This window comes from Microcebus murinus, chromosome 22 (assembly GCF_040939455.1).
Source record: "Microcebus murinus isolate Inina chromosome 22, M.murinus_Inina_mat1.0, whole genome shotgun sequence".
NCBI lineage: Eukaryota > Metazoa > Chordata > Mammalia > Primates > Cheirogaleidae > Microcebus > Microcebus murinus.
This window is the reverse complement of record NC_134125.1, coordinates 629745-648132: the sequence shown is the minus strand read 5'-3', so window position 1 is coordinate 648132 and position 18388 is coordinate 629745. Positions and strand designations below refer to the sequence as shown.

The 18388-nt window shown below is 58.4% G+C and overlaps 1 protein-coding gene across 2 annotated transcripts in view; it reads right to left on the bottom strand.

Moving 5' to 3' along the window:
* The window catches only part of GALNT9 (polypeptide N-acetylgalactosaminyltransferase 9), a 65320-nt gene that overhangs the window by 22533 nt on the left and 24399 nt on the right, over window positions 1–18388 (bottom strand). For both annotated transcript variants that reach the window (XM_075996400.1, XM_075996401.1), the window contains exons 3-5: window positions 5371–5537; window positions 4828–5002; window positions 3939–4136 (exon numbers count right to left, since the gene is read on the bottom strand). In XM_075996400.1, the coding sequence (XP_075852515.1) occupies window positions 3939–4136; window positions 4828–5002; window positions 5371–5537 (540 nt within the window). The remainder of the gene's footprint in view (window positions 1–3938; window positions 4137–4827; window positions 5003–5370; window positions 5538–18388) is intronic.

Sequence of the window (18388 nt, the reverse complement as noted above, 5' to 3'; positions counted from 1 at the left end):
TTCTACCCAGCGTCTCCTGGGTGGTGGGACACAAAAGAGAAAAAAAGAAAGGAAAAACCTGTCTCTAAGTGGGACATAGGCAGACTCTACGTGTTGTGACAAAGCGGGAACTTCTAAGCCTTTTTTTTTTTTTGAGACAGAGTCTCACTCTGTTGCCCGGGCTAGAGTGAGTGCCGTGGTGTCAGCCTAGCTCACAGCAACCTCAAACTCCTGGGCTCAAGCGATCCTCCTACCTCAGCCTCCCGAGTAGCTGGGACTACAGGCATGCGCCACCAGGCCCGGCTAATTTTTTATATATATGTATTAGTTGGCCAATTAATTTCTTTCTATTTATAGTAGAGACGGGGTCTCGCTCTTGCTCGGGCTGGTTTCGAACTCCTGACCTCAAGCAAGCTGCCTGCCTCGGCCTCCCAGAGTGCTAGGATTACAGGCGTGAGCCACCATGCCTGGCCTCTATGTATTTTTAGTTGGCCAATTAATTTCTTTCTATTTTTAATAGAGACAGAGTCTCACTCTTGCTCAGGCTGGTTTCGAACTCCTGACCTTGAGTAATCTGCCCACCTCGGCCTCCCAGAGTGCTAGGATTACAGGCGTGAGCCACCTCGCCTGGCCTTCTAAGCTTTTAATGAAAGATTTTGCCTCATACAAGGACAATCCCCTTGCACCTCAAGGGCTTAGTTTCTTCCAAGGCCTTAGGGCTCTACGAGGAACCTATGAAGCCTCAAGTTGCCCCCAAATGCCGAGGCAGCCAGGCCCAAGGCCCCCGAAGGGATTAACTCTCTCTTCCATAAAAACAGCTACAAAAAACTGGTCTCAGTCATAATTTTTTTTTTCTTTTGAGACAGAATCTTACTCTGTTGCCTGGGCAAAAGAGTGCCGTATCGTCAGCCTAGCTCACAGCAACCTCAAACTCCTGGGCTCAAATGATCCACCTGCCTCAGCCTCCCAAGTAGCTAGGACTACAGGCATGCGCCACCATGTCCGGCTAATTTATTCTATATATTTTTAGTTGTTCAGCTAATTTCTTTCTATTTTTAGTAGAGATGGAGTCTTGCTCTTGCTCAGGCTGGTTTTGAACTCCTGACCTCGAGCAATGCTCCCTCCTCAGCCTCCCAGAGTGCTGGGATTACAGGTGTGAGCCACCGCGCCCGGCCAGTCATAATTTAAAAGAAGCCATTCTGCCCCAATGACTGCCCTGAAGCCAGAAGTAAACACCCATCAGTGGCCCAAGAACCACAGGGACATTAAAAGGTGATTATCTTTTTATCTGTGCAAAGATCCAATTTGTTCTGTCATTAAGACTTTGGCCACTAACCTAACAGTAATGAAATTTTTACACCGACTCTGATTTTTAACAGCAACATTTGATCGGTTAAGTTGCAGTTCATGGACACACGACAGGTATTTCTCTCGTTTTCTTAGCAACAGCAATAATCTCAGGCTGATCTCCGGATCGAAGTGCCAAGCTCCCCACCGAGCTTGTCATGGCGGGTAATGATTTTTTTATGACCGCTCAGGGTTCCCAAACAAATGCAAAATCGCAGGACACGAGAGGGCAGAATTGGCTGACACGGAATTTATCCGCGTGAGAAATCCTCGCTGTGATTACAGAAAGCAGCGCGGGCCTACTGATGCCACATTCTGGAGGGGGGACCGGTCATTCCGGGGACGACCCTCACCTCCGGGCTGTTCTGCTGCGGAGGCCGTGCAGCCTGTCCCGAAGAGCCGGCCGCCAGGGCCACTGGGGGCTGTGGGGTGGATGCTGGGCCTGGCTGCCGGGGGGTGGGGGGCGGGCGCGGGGGCAGGGCAGCGTCTCCCCAGCCCCTCCCCCGCACCGGATGGCTCTGCAGGGGACATTTCCCAAAGTAAATTTCGAACATCAGCCTCTCCGGCTCCACATCATTTTCCAGCCCGGATTCAGACGCACGAGCTGTGTCCTTCCCGAGAAGGGCAGCGTGCCCACGGCCCATAAGTGGACCTGCGGCACTCAGAGTGCAGCGTTTGCACGGCCGTGCACTGCCCTGTGCCCTATGCCTCGGGGAACACTCTGTCCCCTGAGTCCCGGAACATGGGAGCCGGGCACCTATGACCATGCAGAAGGATCCACCATCTCGGGGGACGTGGCTGGGGAAGACCCTTCCCAGCCCAAGGTGGGGCCCTCTCAGGTGAGCCTGAGCTGTTCCTCCTGCTAAGCCCATTGTTGACTCCTGGAGACAGTGCTCCCTCACCACCCTGCTGGGGCTCCGTTGAGGGGTTCAGCCTTTCTCAGACCCCCAGGTCTGACACACCCCACACACACCCTCAGCTCCCTTCTCAGCTCCCCGCTGGGCCTCACCTGCCTGCCCCGCCCAACCACTTTTCTTCTTCCACGTCCCCAAACGTGACCTGCTGGTGATGCCACCAGCTACAGCATGTCATCTTCCAATGTTCTGTCCCAATCGTGTGTTCCCAAACTACACCTGGAGTGTAGAGGTCACCCCAGGGACCAGCCAGACCGACGGTCGTGGGGACCTGAGCCAAACCCTGTCGAGCACCTGACGCCGGAAGCTGCCCCTGCTCTGCCTGGCAGCCCACAGAGAGACTCAGGCCTCCAGAAATCAGCGTCCACAATCTATGAAAAGTTGATTTCCCTTTACTGATAGGAAGACAATCTGATAAATGACCACTGGCCTCTCATGGAAGATGAGAGGGAGATGAACGGGACAATCTGTGGCTGTAAAAGGTCATTACTCAGTGGGAATTGGCCTCTAGTTCATTCAAGAGACTGAGAACAGATGGTCCACTGCAAGGCGAGATGAGTGATTGGGCCTGTTACCTGCAACCTTCCAGTGAGGGAAGCGATGCCTGGAAGGAACCTCACCTGTGATTCTGAACCTCCAATATGAGGAAAGTGATGTCTGACAGGTATCACACCTGTGACTTGGATACTTCATGTGAGGGAAGTGATGTCTGACAGGATCCCGTCTGTTATTCTGATCCTGCATGTGAGGGAAGTCATGTCTGACAGGATCTCACCTGTTACACTGATCCTACATGTGAGGAAAGTCATGTCTGACAAAATATCTCCTGTGACTCTGATACTCCATGTGAAGGAAGTGATGTCTGACAGGATCCTGCCTGTTACTCTGAACCTCTATATGAGGGAAGTCACGTCTGAGAGGATCATTTGTTACTCTGATCCTGCATGTGAGGGAAGTCATACCTGACAGGACGTCGCCCGTGACTCTGATACTCTATGTCATGGAAGTCATGTCTGACCAGATCTCACCTGTTACCCTGATCCCACATGTGACAGAAGTCATGGGTGGGGGCAGTGGATAAAGTGAGCCAGGTGAGAGAGAACTGACCCTGCACATGACAGTCAGTGCCAGGGAGACAACAGAGTGGCGGGAACTGCGCCGAGCGGGGGATGACTGCTCGGACTACACCTGCTGGGACGACACCTGCTGGGACGCGGTGCTTCACAGCTCCAGCCTGGGGGGCCTCGTGTTGCACGGGCTCCCGGGTTTCAAGAGGTGCCAGCACTGCGTGCTTCTGAAATGTTAAAAATCTCTCCTTTTCTGTGTTTAATGAACGAATTCAAAATGAAAATACATGCTTGGCGGGACTCCTGAGGGGGTCGGACTGGAGGACTGTGAGTCTCTGTCCTGAGTGCCACCTTCGTCGTCTCACTGCTCACGGTGGGGCTGTGCTGTTTACCTGTCCCTCCCGCCCCCCAGTCTGGTCACAGATCCGGTTAGCCCGCCCACCTGCCCACAATCCTGCCCACCTGCCTACGATCCTCCTGTGAGATTTGCGCACCTGGGCAGCCCTGGGCCTCTGCTCTGCTGACACTGACCTCCGATCCTCCAGGCCTCCTTTCTGCAGGAGCAGCCCCTGCCCCTGCCCAGGCCCACGCAGTGGCTGCCCCCACCTCCACGCCCCACCCCTCCCCGCACCTTATGGGGGCCGACTCGTCCCCGCGGTCCAGCCAGTCCTGCGGCGGGATGATGTACATGCACCAGAGGCCCCAGGTGTAGCCATGGGCCGCATTGGCGTACTGCTGCACCTCAAACGTGCTGTACTTGATGTTGTCAATGGCCGGCAGCACGATCCGCCGGCGGTCCTCCTGGATCCTCGAGAGGGCGGGCTCGGCCCTGTGGAAGGCACGCAGGCAGTGAGGACGGGCAGGGGTGCCCGGCCTCCCCATTCCCCCGGGGGAGGGGGGACCAGCTCTCCCAAGGGAGGGAGGTGCAAGGCCCAAGGGCTCTGCCGTGTCTGCCCGGAGCTCGCAGCTCAGCCTCTCTTTCACCCCAACCCCGCCTCCCGGCCTCCCTTCCTGCACCTGTGGAAGAGACGTTCATTTGTAAGAATTAAATGAGGGGGTCAGGCACGGTGGCTCACGCCTGTAATCCCAGCACTCTGGGAGGCCAAGGTGGGAGGATAGCTCGAGGTCAGGAGTTCAAGACCAGCCTGAGCAAGAGCGAGACCCCATCTCTACCAAAAATAGAAACAAATTAATTGGCCAATTAATATAAACAGAAAAAATCAGCCAGGTACAGTGGTGCATGCCTATAGTCCCAGCTACTCGGGAGGCTGAGGCAGGAGGATTGCTTGAGCCAAGGAATCTGAGGTTGCTGTGAGCTAGGCTGATGCCATGGCAGTGTAGCCCAGGCAACACAGCGAGACTCTGCCTCACAAAAAAAAAAAAAGGACATGGCAAAGCCACATGGCAGGACCTGGTGGTGCTGGGCCCACAGCTCCCGCAGGGCAGGCTGATGGGGACCCCCCAGCCCAGCTGAGGGAGGGACTGACCAGGACCCTCGTCTAGCCTGCCCCGTCTCTTACCAGCCCGTGTTGAACTCAACGTGGGCGTCGAAGAAGCCGACAACGGGGGCGGTGGCCGCCTTCCAGCCCTGCAGCCGCGCCCGGATCAGGCCCTCCCGCCTGCTGTTGCGCACGATCTTCACCAGGCCGGGGTACCTCTTGCGCACGTACTGGTCCAGGTTGAACTTGAGCTCCACTGCGGGGGGAGAGACGCAGGCCTCAGAGAGGAATAGGCCGAAGGGGCCAGCGAGACAGGGGCTGAAGCACTGGGAGCCCCTCAGGAGCAAAACCCCATAAACACAGAAGACCCACGTGGCTGGATGGAGCGTGGCCCTGCCACACTGTGCCACAGACCCGGCCTGCAGAGCTGAGGGAGGACGAACCCCTGAGCCCCTGCTCCTCCGGCCTGTGTGGTCCTTGCTGTAGCCATCTGCAGCCGACGTCCACCCCAGCCCTGTCCATGGCCCAGCCACGCCCTCACCACACCCTCACGGCCACAGCCTTGCCCATGGCCACAGCCCTGCTCATGCCCACAGCCCTGCCCATAGCCCACCCCACACTCACCATTGTCACTGTTGTCGTCCACCAGGATGACCTCCTTGAGCAGCTGGGAGGGCGTGTGGTTGACCACGCTGTGCACAGAGCGCAGGATGACAGACAGGGCCTCATTGACGAAGATAAAGACCACAGAGACCTGGGGCAGGTCCTGGGAGTAGGTCATCTGTCTGCACCTGCGGGACGGGATTGGCTGGGGTCAGGGAGGAGCGGCCCCGCAGGACGCTGAGGGGACGGGCCTGGGTGCCACCAGCTGTGGAAGGACAGCCACACTGTGGATGGAAACCGCTTCACGTGCTATGAGAAAACAGCGTGGTTACCTCAGGAGCCACGTGTGCCCCCCAATGCTGAGCCTGAGCCCCCCGAGTCCTCACTGCGGCCTGTGGAAGCTGTGGCTTGCCAGGGGTTCACGTCCCGGGGGCGGCACACCCAGCCCTTCTCCCGTGCGCTCGGAAGGCCCAGAAGAGAGAGGACAGGGGCCGTGGGGTCCTGTCCCCACGGCCCCTGTCCAAGCAGGCCTGAGCCTCCGCCCTCCCCTCTCCCAGCCCCAGCCGGGCCCAGGGGCTGGGGCAGGTCTCGGTCTCCAGACAGGATGCACCATCTGGAGGACCCTGCGCCGGCCAAGTCCTGTCGCCTGGTGTCACACCCAGGTGGACTGACGCAGGGGCGGGACGCAGGGGGAGGAGCCTTCATATTGGCAGGACAGCAGGTGCTCTGCGGGGGAGGGGCACATGGCAGGGAGAGTCTTGGTGGGAAATGCCGAGTGCTGGTTCACGCGTGGAAGGGACACGTGTTTGCTTGTGAGGCTGAGAAAGGCGGAGGCAGCCGCCCACGTGACGGAGCAGAAGGAACGGAGGCCATGCGGTCAGACCGACAAGAATACAGAGATGGATAAAAGAGGAAACGAAAACATAACTCGGTAAAGCCATAGAGCAGGAATCCGATCAGGTTCGTTGGCCACTACAATAAATGTGAATAAACTAGATCTCTCCTTAACAGCTTCGGCACAGCGCTCACCGGCCGGACACCTCGCCCACAGCCGGCACTCAAGGTCCGCACGACAGACTATGCTGTGCATTGAGGAGTCCGTTTTGCTCTTGTTTGCTGAGGAACACTTGAAAGCACTGAAAGCTTGTTTTACTTTACAGGCAGCTTTACTTGTCATGTAAATCAGAATAAGTAACATAGACATATATGTTTTCATGATGTTATCTTTAAATGTTCACAATTTTATTTTGATAAATGAAAACTCAGAAAAGTCATATCATGCTGTCAGCTAAAGTCGCTGTGCGTGTTCATCCATGGCTGTCAACTATAGTCCACGCTCGTACCGAATCGGTTAAAATGGCAGAGGCTATTCCATTAACTCCCCCCCACACACACAAACCCCTGCATTCGATGTTTATAACAAACATCGTTAAAATAAAGTGACTAAAAAAGCTGGAAATACAATGAAATGGGAAAGAGATTCCAGGCAACTCCTAGCACCACCACAAAACAGGATCACAGCACAAACATCACGGGGAGGGACTTCACGTCACAGACACTAACCATGAAAAAGAGGGTTCACTCTGACAGAGATGAAATGGTTATAAACCCTTATTGCAAAGTGATTTGGCCACTGAGAACATGACGGGAAAACTGTTAGAGATGTGAGGAGACTCTGATGACCACATGGCATGCACCACTCATATTTAACAGAATTGGAAAGACGATGATGGAAGCCCGTGATACGTGTCCTAATTCTTTCAAGGAAAAAATATATTTTTCATATGCCCACAGGATATTTGCAGAAAGCAATCATGTTGTTTGGAACACAGAAAACCTTAGCGTGGCCAGGCGCAGTGGCTCACGCCTATAATCCTAGCACTCTGGGAGGCCGAGGTGGGCGGATCGTTTGAGCTCAGGAGTTCCAGACGAGCCTGAGCAAGAGCAAGACCCCATCTCTACTAAAAATAGAAAGAAATTAGCTGTACAACTAAAAATACATAGAAAAAATTAGCCAGGCATGGTGATGCGTGCCTGTAGTCCCAGCTACTTGGGAGGCTGAGGCAGGAGGATCGCCTGAGCCCAGGAGTTTGAGGTTGCTGTGAAGTAGGCTGACGCCATGGCACTCTAGCCTGGGCAACAGAGTAAGACTCTGTATCAAAAGAAAAAAAAGCCGGGCGCGGTGGCTCACGCCTGTAATCCTAGCACTTTGGGAGGCTGAGGCGGGCGGATTGCTCAAGGTCAGGAGTTCGAAACCAGCCTGAGCAAGAGCAAGACCCCGTCTCTACTATAAATAGAAAGAAATTAATTGGCCAATTAATATATATATATAAAAAAATTAGCCGGGCATGGTGGCGAATGCCTGTAGTCCCAGCTACTCGGGAGGCTGAGGCAGCAGGATTGCTTGAGCCCAGGAGTTTGAGGTTGCTGTGAGATAGGCTGATGCCACGGCACTCACTCTAGCCTGGGCAACAAGCGAGACTCTGTCTCAAAAAAAAAAAAAAAAAAAAAAGAAAGAAAGAAAGAAAACCTTAGCAGATTTTTTACAAAGCAGGGATTTCCCAGGCAGGGCAGGACCCGACTGTCACAGGGCCCCCTCTGTCCGGCTCATAAGGACTCTGGTGACCTTGGATTGGGCCTCCCCATCTTCCCTGAACACAGCTGCAGTACCCCGAGGTCCCAGAGGTGAGGACCCAGCTGTGTATGTTGGGGGGTGTTTGACCCACACCACCAGCCACGCCCATGCCACACTTAGAGGAAGAGCTGGAGGTTCAAGGGGTCCTGGAGCTCCTGGGGGCTAAGGGTGAGCACAGGGTCAGAGCCACATGAGAAAGAGATTGACAATGGTGATAGCCATGTGGCACTGGGCATGGGCCCCGCATGCACCAGCCCACGTGATCCCCACTGCAGCCCTAGGAGGAGCCAACCCCTCCACCCACCCCCGTTTGGAAGGCGAGGCCCCTCCCCCGTGCGCAGTGAGTGCAGGTGCTGGGACTCAACCCCAAGCCGCCAGCTTCGGAGCCTCGAGGCACAGCCGTGGAACCAGCCTCCTGCCTGGCAGCCCTGCCCAGCCAGCGCACAATGGGTTCCGAGCTGACAGGACACCATCCTGGGGACAGTTGCTGTGCATGGACACCACTGCATTGGCACGGGCTGTGCACGCTCAGCCAGGGCTCTCATCGCTCAGAAAAACGCTTTCTGACAAGAAGACTCCATTTTCCCATAGAGGAAAAATGCACAATTTTCATGAACTTGCAAAACGTGTAAAACAGAGAAGTCTCGAGGAGGGAAAGATGTCTTACGAGTAACTGCAGGAGCAGCTGCCGTTTGGAGAGGAGACGCTTTGGGAAGCGGGAGGGAAAAGGCAGGGCCACCCAGCCAGGCCACCAACAGCCACCATCCTCTCTGACCCAACCCTCCCACTGAAGCCACATCCTGTAGCTGCCCCTCCTGAGGGTCTGTCTCCCGGGCCGGGACCAAAGCCCCACAGGAGCAGGCTCTGCATTACCTGCTGACTGCATAGACCTAGCCCCAGAGCTACACCAGCACACAGGAGGTGCTTAATAAAGACTCCCGTAATGAGTGAAGAAGGAGCAGACTCGGGGCCCAGCACTCACCAGCATGGACCCAGGAACACTTGTGCACATCTCCCCAGCGCCGACACACGCAGCCACCCTCACACGTCCTCACATGTCCTCTTTGTGTCCTCATACATCCTCACACGTCCTCACCACATCCTCACACACCTCACCACGTCCTCACATGTTCTCACCACATCCTCACCACGTCCTCACCGCGTCCTCACCGCATCCTCACCATGTCCTCACCGCATCCTCACCACATCCTCACCATGTCCTCACGTGTTCTCACCACATCCTCACCACGTCCTCACATGTTCTCACCACATCCTCACCATGTCCTCACCGCATCCTCACCATGTCCTCACCGCATCCTCACCACATCCTCACCACGTCCTCACCGTATCCTCACCACATCCTCACCACGTCCTCACCACATCCTCACCATGTCCTCACGTGTTCTCACCACATCCTCACCACGTCCTCACCGTATCCTCACCACATCCTCACCATGTCCTCACATGTTCTCACCACATCCTCACCACGTCCTTACCACATCCTCACCATGTCCTCACATGTTCTCACCACATCCTCACCACATCCTCACCACGTTCTCACATGTTCTCACCACATCCTCACATGTTCTCACCACATCCTCACACACCTCACCACATCCTCACATGTTCTCACATGTTCTCACCACATCCTCACCACGTCCTCACCACATCCTCACCACATCCTCCCCACGTTCTCACATGTTCTCACCACATCCTCACATGTTCTCACATGTTCTCACCACATCCTCACACACCTCACCACATCCTCACATGTTCTCACCACATCCTCACACACCTCACCACGTCCTTACCGCATATTCACATGTCCTCACACGTCCTCACCGAGTGCTCACACGTCCTCAAACCATCCTCACTGCGTCCTCACACGTCCTCACATCCTCACACGTCCTCACACATCCTCACCACATTCTCACACATCCTCACGGCGTCCTCACACATCCTCACCACATTCTCACACATCCTCACGGCGTCCTCACAACATCCTCACACGTCCTCACGGCGTCCTCACCACATTCTCACACATCCTCACGGCGTCCTCACCACATTCTCACACATCCTCACGGCGTCCTCACAACATTCTCACACATCCTCACGGCGTCCTCACCACATTCTCACACATCCTCACGGCGTCCTCACAACATCCTCACACGTCCTCACGGCGTCCTCACCACATTCTCACACATCCTCACGGCGTCCTCACCACATTCTCACACGTCCTCACGGCGTCCTCACCACATTCTCACACGTCCTCACGGCGTCCTCACAACATCCTCACACGTCCTCACGGCGTCCTCACCACAGCAAAAGCAGCCCGCCGTCCCTCCCCGTGTGAGGGCTGGAGGGAGCCGGTGGACTCTCCCTCCACGACTGGGGGCCGCGGGGCCTCCGCGGGGCTGTGCACACCTGCTGTGAAGAACTTCCTACGGGGAGGACAGATCGTTTACACCTGACCTTGCTGAGCGGCAGCAGCTGAAACCGGCGCTCCCTCCTCCTCGGGGCCCTCGGACTGCTGGGGCCGGGCAGAGAACCCCTTTCTCACCCACGAGGCACCTCCCTAACGACCTCGCGTCTGAGGTAGACTTCCGCCTCGGGCGACCGCGCAGCCCAGGCTATGCACTCCCCTTTATTCACTCATCGCAGCTGCTGCCTTCACTCAGCGGAGCCGCGTTCCACAAGCGCATGGGACCCGGAGCTCCCCGGGCGCCTGGCCCTTCGCAGGGAGGGCGACAGAACCTTCCAGATGCACTCCGTGTTCTCTGCTCAGTGGGAACATGGCTGCGGAGTGTGCGGGCGGTGGACAAGCCGGCGAGACTGAAGTAAAAGGGGACGCGTTGGCTGGTCTGTGGGGAACGCCCGGGGTGTGTCTCACATGGGGCTCGAAGGGTATCTGCGGCGCGGGCGTCCCTGGCCCTCTCCCAGCTGCACGTCTCCCGGCTTGAGTTTCACCTCAGACTGTCCTCGTGGCCGGGAGGCGGCTTTCCGCAGACGCAAACCTGAGTCCGAGTGTGAGGAGGAAAAGCGCCTTTTTGCCACCGGGACAGGCGGGAAACGCACCCCTGAGTCTCGTGGGCTCTGATTGGACGATGTGGGCCCTTCCCTGGGCCAATCGCTGTGGCCGGAGAAGACGGGGCGCTCTGATTGGCTTATGTTTGGATCGCGTCATTCCCAGAGTCGGCCCCAAGACCACAGCCGGGGATGGGCAGGGCTGGTCCCCACAGGGGCAGTGACGGGGGGTGACCCGTGGTCAGCAGACTCTGGCCGCGACGGGTAAGAGCGTGGGGGTTGAAGAGTTCCCCTCCCCCCACCAAGCACCTGTGGCGTGTGGCCTCGTTGGAAACAGAGGTCGTCAGGGATCTGAGATGACGTCATCCCGGGTGCTGGGCGGGTCCTCGAACCCTCACAGGTGTCCTCAGAAAAAGCCACAGGGAGATGTGAGACAGGGGGACTCAGAGGGGACGCCACGTGACCACAGAGCCACAGACCGGGGCGCTGTGGCCACAAGCCAAGGACATCGGGAGCCCCTGGGAGCTGGAAGGGGCAGGAGGGACCCTCCCCCCTGCGCCTGCGCGGGGCACAGCCCACACCTCGGCTATGGGGCCCCAGGAAACTGACTCACCCTCTGACCTTTGACATGTGACCCGTCCTCCCTCCTCCAGCGGGCTCTCCGAGAGCACAGCTGTGGCTCCGTGGTTTACACGCACGTCCCTGCCAAGTCCAGCAAGAGTGAGGTGCAAGGACCTTCTGCGTCTGTGTCCTTTATTCTTATTTTATTTTATGTCGAGACAGAGTCTCGCTCTGTTGCCCGGGCTAGAGTGCCGTGGCGTCAGCCTCGCTCACAGCAACCTCAATCTCCTGGGCTCAGGCGATCCTCCTGCCTCAGCCTCCCGAGTAGCTGGGACTACAGGCATGCGCCACCATGCCCGGCTAATTTTTTAGTTGTTTGGCTAATTTCTTTCTACTTTTAGTAGAGACGGGGTCTCGCTCTTGCTCAGGCTGGTCTCGAACTCCTGAGCTCAAGCGATCCTCCCTTCCTGGCCTCCCAGAGTGCTGGGATTACAGGCGTGAGCCACCGCGCCCGGCCTGACTTAAACTTTTAAAAATAAATGTGTCGGGTCGTCCATCTGAGTCTCTGGTGGAGCAGGAGGGTCCGGCACCGTCTCCATCCTGTGGCCTCTGCCTCGGTGGCAGGGGGCGCCCCCCTAGTGGTGGGTGGCGCGGGTGGGGGGGGCACAGCTCTCAGGACCACCGTCCGCTGGAGGTGCCTTAACTGAGCCCTGCGGGAAGCAGGAGCTGAGCAAGGGTCTCCTGCGTCCCTGTCGATGACAGCCTGTGTCTCCTGTGACAGCCAGCGCTCTCTGGCCACATACAAGGGACCCCGAGGGACCAGGCCCCCCAAGCGCACCAGAGTCAGGGCTGCTCCCCGGCCGGCCTGCCCGGGTCCCCGATGTCAGACAGCGAGGGAGTCACTTTGAGACTGCCGTGTTGCTACGGCGAGCACGCGACTGCTCCCAGCCCCCTGCACCGGGTGCGGCGCCCAGCTGGGCTGGCTGAACCCGAGCGCCCAGTCCCCCAGCAGCACGAGGCTGCCCGGGCCCCTCGGTGGGAGCTGCCCTCCTTCCCCCAGGACAGCTGACGGGAGGGGCTGGGGTCCCCAGACGGGAAGAATGTGCCGGACGTCTGATGGCTAAAAGGACAAAGGGTTGTCTCCAGAGGAAGGCCGGCTTCTCCTGTTTTTTTTTTTTCAGCCACGGTGCGTTGGAAATATTGCTCAGATATTGCTCAAAAGAGAGCAAAATCTCTCTTTTGAGAAGCATTTCCTTATGATCTCTTAAGAACCATTTCTTTAAACAAAGCTGCAGTTGGAGATTTTTATAGCCCCAAGAAATTCCAGCTCCAGAGATGCCTTTTATTTGGATCCGTTTGACTATTTTAAAGTCTGTTTAACACGTCTCTGGTCCCGTCGGACTGCACTCTGTCGCCGCCGTTGCGGTTACTGCCATTACAATAATAGATGCATACGGCAAAGCACAGTGTACGGGAGCGGCCCTCCTGGGTGCCTTCCACGCTGCGGCCCTCAGGACCGATTCGCTTGGTGTCCACGGAAACCTGCCCGTGGTGCCCCGGGCAAGGCCGGCGTCTCTTCCGTCTCCCGTGGACATGTGGGGACGTGGCTCCACCGCCTGGTGGGCGCCCGGACCCAGGCCCCGCGGAGCCCACTCCCAAGTCCAGGTCCAGCAGCAGGAAACAGAAAAGGAAGGCGGTCGCCCCGGCACACCTGCCTGTCCACCTGCACACCCCCAGCCAGAAGGTGCCCACATGGCCACGGCCACGGATCCCTGCAAGGGCTGATGGGAAACACAGTCTCCATTCTAGCCCAGGCCCAGCTAAATTTCAGAATTCTATTAGGGAAGAAGAAAAGATAGAAGGGAGATGACAGTTGATCTCTGCTGCATGTAGATGTGGGGGGGGAGGGGAGAGGAGGGAGGGGAGGGGAGGCGGAAGGGACAAGGGAGCACGGAGAAGTGGCAGGGACCACCTCCCACGTTGCTGTCTGGCCTCATGACTTGTGCCGGGTCTCGTTCCTCGCACACACATCTGTGTTTTGTTTCATTCTCCCGGGTTTCTTCCCTCTGTGTCTGAACCGACTTTATCACACGATAACGTCGTGGAGCCGTGGCAGACACACAATGTCTCCCTCCGGCCTCCACCTGCCCCGCTCCGCCCCAGGGTGACACTGGCGGAGTTTGACCAGCCTCCCTCCCCTGCTCCCTACCAAGCCCTCTCCCCCTCGTACATGTAGATGTCAGTGCTGTCCTCCGTAGGCTGCGGCTCCGTGACCTGCCTCTTTGCCTCCCCACCAGGCCCCGGGACGCTGGGTGAAAGGGGGCCTCAAGGGATCGTTTCCGGCCCAGCCTTGTCAAGGTCCAGAGCCACCAGCAGGGGCTGCAGAACCGCAGAACTGGCGAGGCGGCTTGGAACTCTCCGGCACGCTGGGGGGCCCTTTCCTCACAAGCCTGTCCTGCACCGTGTGTGCGTGCTGTGCCAGCCACAGCGGCAACACGGTGGGAGCGTGTTCTCTGAGGCGCAGCTGAGCACAGAGAGCCTGTTGCGTTTGTCTTCTGCGCCTCGGGGACTCGGCTGACAGCTGACAGCACACCCGTCACATGAGACCTTCCCGCACCCTCCCCTCCCCCGCCCGGGCTGCAGCGCCCAGAGGCGGCAGCTGGTGGGTTGAGGGGGGGCAGCGGAGAGAGGAGACACAGCCCCACCCGCCCCTCCCCTCGGCTCGGCCCCCTGGGGCAGACCCACGGCAGGCTGGGGACAAGCTTGGACTCTGAGTGGGGGACAGGCAGCGGGGACTGTCACGTGGGCTGGACACGCCGGTTACTGGCTTGGGCTTCGGTCTCTGAGTGCACAGAGCACGGAGGGCCTGGCCCGGGTCTCACGGGGACAGAGGGAAGACTGTCCCTCAAGAGGCACCGACGGGCAGTCGGGAGGGAGGGGGACACGGTTCTCAGTTTCCTCCAGGCAGACTGTGTGCGGGATAAGACACCACAGTGCGGCCGGGCGCGGTGGCTCACGCCTGTCATCCTAGCACTCTGGGAGGCCAAGGCGGGAGGATCGCTTGAGCCCAGGAGTTGGATGTTGCTGTGAGCGAGGCTGACGCCACGGCACTCTAGCCCGGGTGACAGAGTGAGACTCTGTCCCCAAAAAAAACCAGACACCACAGTGCCGCGGCCACTCCCAGACGCCGGAACCAGCTGTGAGATTCCTGCACGCGCAGCAGCGGCAGCGAGCACACCCTTCCAGACTCTCCTCTCCGCTCTCCTCGGGAAAATGCTCTGTCCCACTTTATCTGTTAACACACACTTAAACGAGCGCATTCATTACAAATGCGTGCGGCTCACAAACCGCTGTCGAGGCTAGAAACCGCGCACGCTATCATACACCGCTCAGTTTTGCCCGGCACCACTTTGCATCGAGTGATCTCTTTTCCTTATACAAGGATGCCCTTCTCAGTGTAAACAACTGTGTTAATTAAATGCCGAGCAGACAGGAGGGGATTTTCATCCGACGCAAGTCAGGTCAGATGGCTAACAAAGGCGGGAAAGCCCGTGCCCAAGGCCCCGTCTAGGAATAGCTCGCGACGGCCCCGCCCTGCCGAGCACCCTCCCAGGAGGCCGTTCTCCCCGGCCTCGGTGCGCCCAGCTCTGCCTCGGACTCACGATGGCACCTAAATGGCCTCAAGCCATTGCTATGATGGACCAGGTCCCTCCTCTCATCAAAGGACCAAGGCTGGGCTTGGCTCACGCTTGAATCCCAGCACTCTGGGAGGCCAAGGTGGAATGATCGCTCAAGGTCAGGAGTTCGAGACCAGCCCGAGCAAGAGCAAGAGCAAGAGCCCTGTCTCTACTAAAAAAATAGAAAGAAATTAGCTGGACAACTAAAAATATATAGAAAAAATTAGCCGGGCATGGTGGCGCATGCCTATAGTCCCAGCTACTCGGGAGGCTGAGGCAGGAGGATCGCTTGAGCCCAGGAGTTTGAGGTTGCTGTGAGCTAGGCTGACCCCACGGCACTCTAGCCCGGGCAACAAAGCGAGACTCTGTCTCAAAAAAAGAAAAAATAAAAAAAGAGAAAACAAACCGGGTTTATGGAGTTGGGAAGGGGTCAGAGTTCAGCGGGAGCCCCGCCCACTCCTGGCGCAGTGTGAGAGTCAAAGAGATCAATGGCTGCTCGGGGCCCCCGCCACGGCGCACGGGAACCTCTGCACAGACGCCTGAGGCCGGCTGCCACCTGCCCCAGCTGCCCCACACTGACCTCTGCATGGCCCAGCTGCAGCTCAGCTTCCCAGGGGAGGAGAGTTGGTGGTTAGGATTCCTGGAACCGGGTGCTCCCCTCCCAGACCTCTGCTTTCAATTCCCTTTTGCTCATTCCACTGAGCCACACTCGTTCCTGGCCTGCTCCTGCCCTGATGGCCCCAACCTGGGGCCACACCCTCCCCTCACCTGCCCCAGGGCCTTTGCACCAGGGGAGGCTCTAGCCCGGCTGCAGAGCCCCCATCACGTCCCCCCTGCCCTGTCTGAAGCCCTGCCCTGCTGAGTCCACGAGCATCAAACGCGGTCAAACGCGCATCTGGCCGTGGGGTCCTGCGCATTCCCAGGGGCGTCTCCCCCAGTCTGGCCCCTGCTGGCTCCTCCGTGGACACGCGGTGGCCCCACTTGGTCTCCCTACGGCAGCCGGGGGAATGGGGGGGGCGCGGGCCGGCGGCAGGGAACCTCCCCGAGGACTGATAAGATCGCAGGGGGCAGCGCACACCAGGCTCCTGATGCCACTTCCGAGGTCCTGGCCAGCAGCGACACGCACGGGGACACCCCTGTGCCCCGAGAGACGCAGCGGCAGGAAGTGGTGGCGTCACTCCCAGGGGCCACGGCCCCGCCTGGTGGACACGGGACACACGTGTCCCCTGAGAGTGGCAGTCTGGTCTCAGCGAGGACTCAGGAAATCGCCGTGATATGACGGATGTTTCTGGGAAAAGCTCTCAGGGAGGGTTCTCGGAAGACGGGTCACCCGGGAGCTGCTGCCGCCAGCAAGCTTCGCGATGTCCTCACGGCAGCAGCTGCGCCACACGGTCCCGCCCTCGGGGACGTGGGTGTGAGCAGTGTCCTCGTGGGGGGCCGCGGCCAGTGACCCCAGTGAAGACCAGCCTGGGAGGGGCCGCCTGGGGACGCCAGGGGGTTGGGACATGTGGGAGCTTCAGTGTCAGCCCTGCCTGTCCAGGACCGAGTCCGTTGGTCTAGCCAGGTGGCTGGGGGCAAAGGCTCCCATGCACACGCATGCACACACAATGTCACATGCACCGTGTCCCTCAGTGGCTTTGCTGGACCACCCCCTCCCCTGCCCCTAGCCGAGGCGCCCAGCACGGCTCCCGGACCCAGGCCGTGGAGACTGCAGGCGTGTTCACACCCAGTTCAGCGTCCACATGTCCATCTCTTCCTGCCGCCCCAGATAGACTGGACTCTGCCCCACGAATCCCAGCAAATCCGCATCCGTGCGGGGAGCCAGAGGGCAGGAATCCCGGCTCTGCAGGTTTGGCTTCCGTCAGGCTCCGGGCTTTACGAGTGAGGCCTGGCAGGCCGGCGGGGCCGTGTGGAAGGCAGAGACGGGCCAGCAGCGCTCGGTCCCCTTCAGCCGCCACCCCAGAGCCAGGACGGCGGGCTCACCCGAGGGGTCCCTGCACACGGACACACCTCCCTCCCCAGCCAGACCCGGGAGGGGACGGAGCCCCCGGGAGAGGAAGGGGGACTCTGGCTGTGCGGATGTGGCTTTGCCGGCCGCAGCTCCCACACCTCGATAGACACCAGGCACCTTTCCCACAGAGCACGCGGCCTGCCTTCACGTGGCCCGCCTTCACATAGCCCGCCTTCATGTAGCACCCCCTCACGTGGCCCGCCTTCACGTGGCCCGCCTTCACGTGGCCCGCCTTCATGCAGCACCCCCTCACGTGGCCCGCCTTCACACGGCCCGCCTTCACGCGGCACGCCCTCACACGGCACGCCCTCACGCGGCACGCCTTCATGCAGCACGCCCTCACGTGGCACCCCCTCACGTGGCCCGCCTTCATGCAGCACACCCTCACGTGGCATGCCTTCACGTGGCACACCCTCACGTGGCCCGCCTTCACGTGGCCCGCCTTCACGTGGTTTGTCTTCACAAGGACACCCTGGACTTTCCATCTTATTGCCTGAGACACCTGCCCTCACGCAGAGGATCCCAAACACAGGGGCTTTGGGTGGAGAAGCTTCTCTGGGAACCCGAATCGGGCAGGAGGTACCTGTTCTCGGATCCTCCGACTCACCATCCTCTAAATCTGCACTTACTGGAGCCGACAGCCACGCCGTTCGCACTTAAACAATTAATATGCGTGAAGACCTCGCAAACATGCAGCGGGGGTGTGGCTGCGTGGATTATAGGACGGCTTCTCAGAAAAGGTCATTCGTTTTTATGATCCTGTTTAATTTGGATTTGCCGGGCTTCCTTTCATTATCCCACAGGCCGGTCTTAATAATCAAGATCTATGTTATGTGCTTTGTGGCATAATTGAAGCCGCTGCTTAATTAGAAAAACTACCTCTCGACAGAGGAAATCAATGATGTAATGGGGGAGTGGGGGAGGACTTTGGTTTGAGAGTGGATGGAATTGCCTGTCAGTGCTGGAATGCACACACACACACATGCACGCATGTGAACACAGGCACACACCTGCACACATGTGCACACACCCATGCATGCATGCACGTGCATGCACACACATGCACACCCACACATACACGCGTGCACACATGTGAACACGTGTGCGTGTGTACACGCACACAAGTGCACA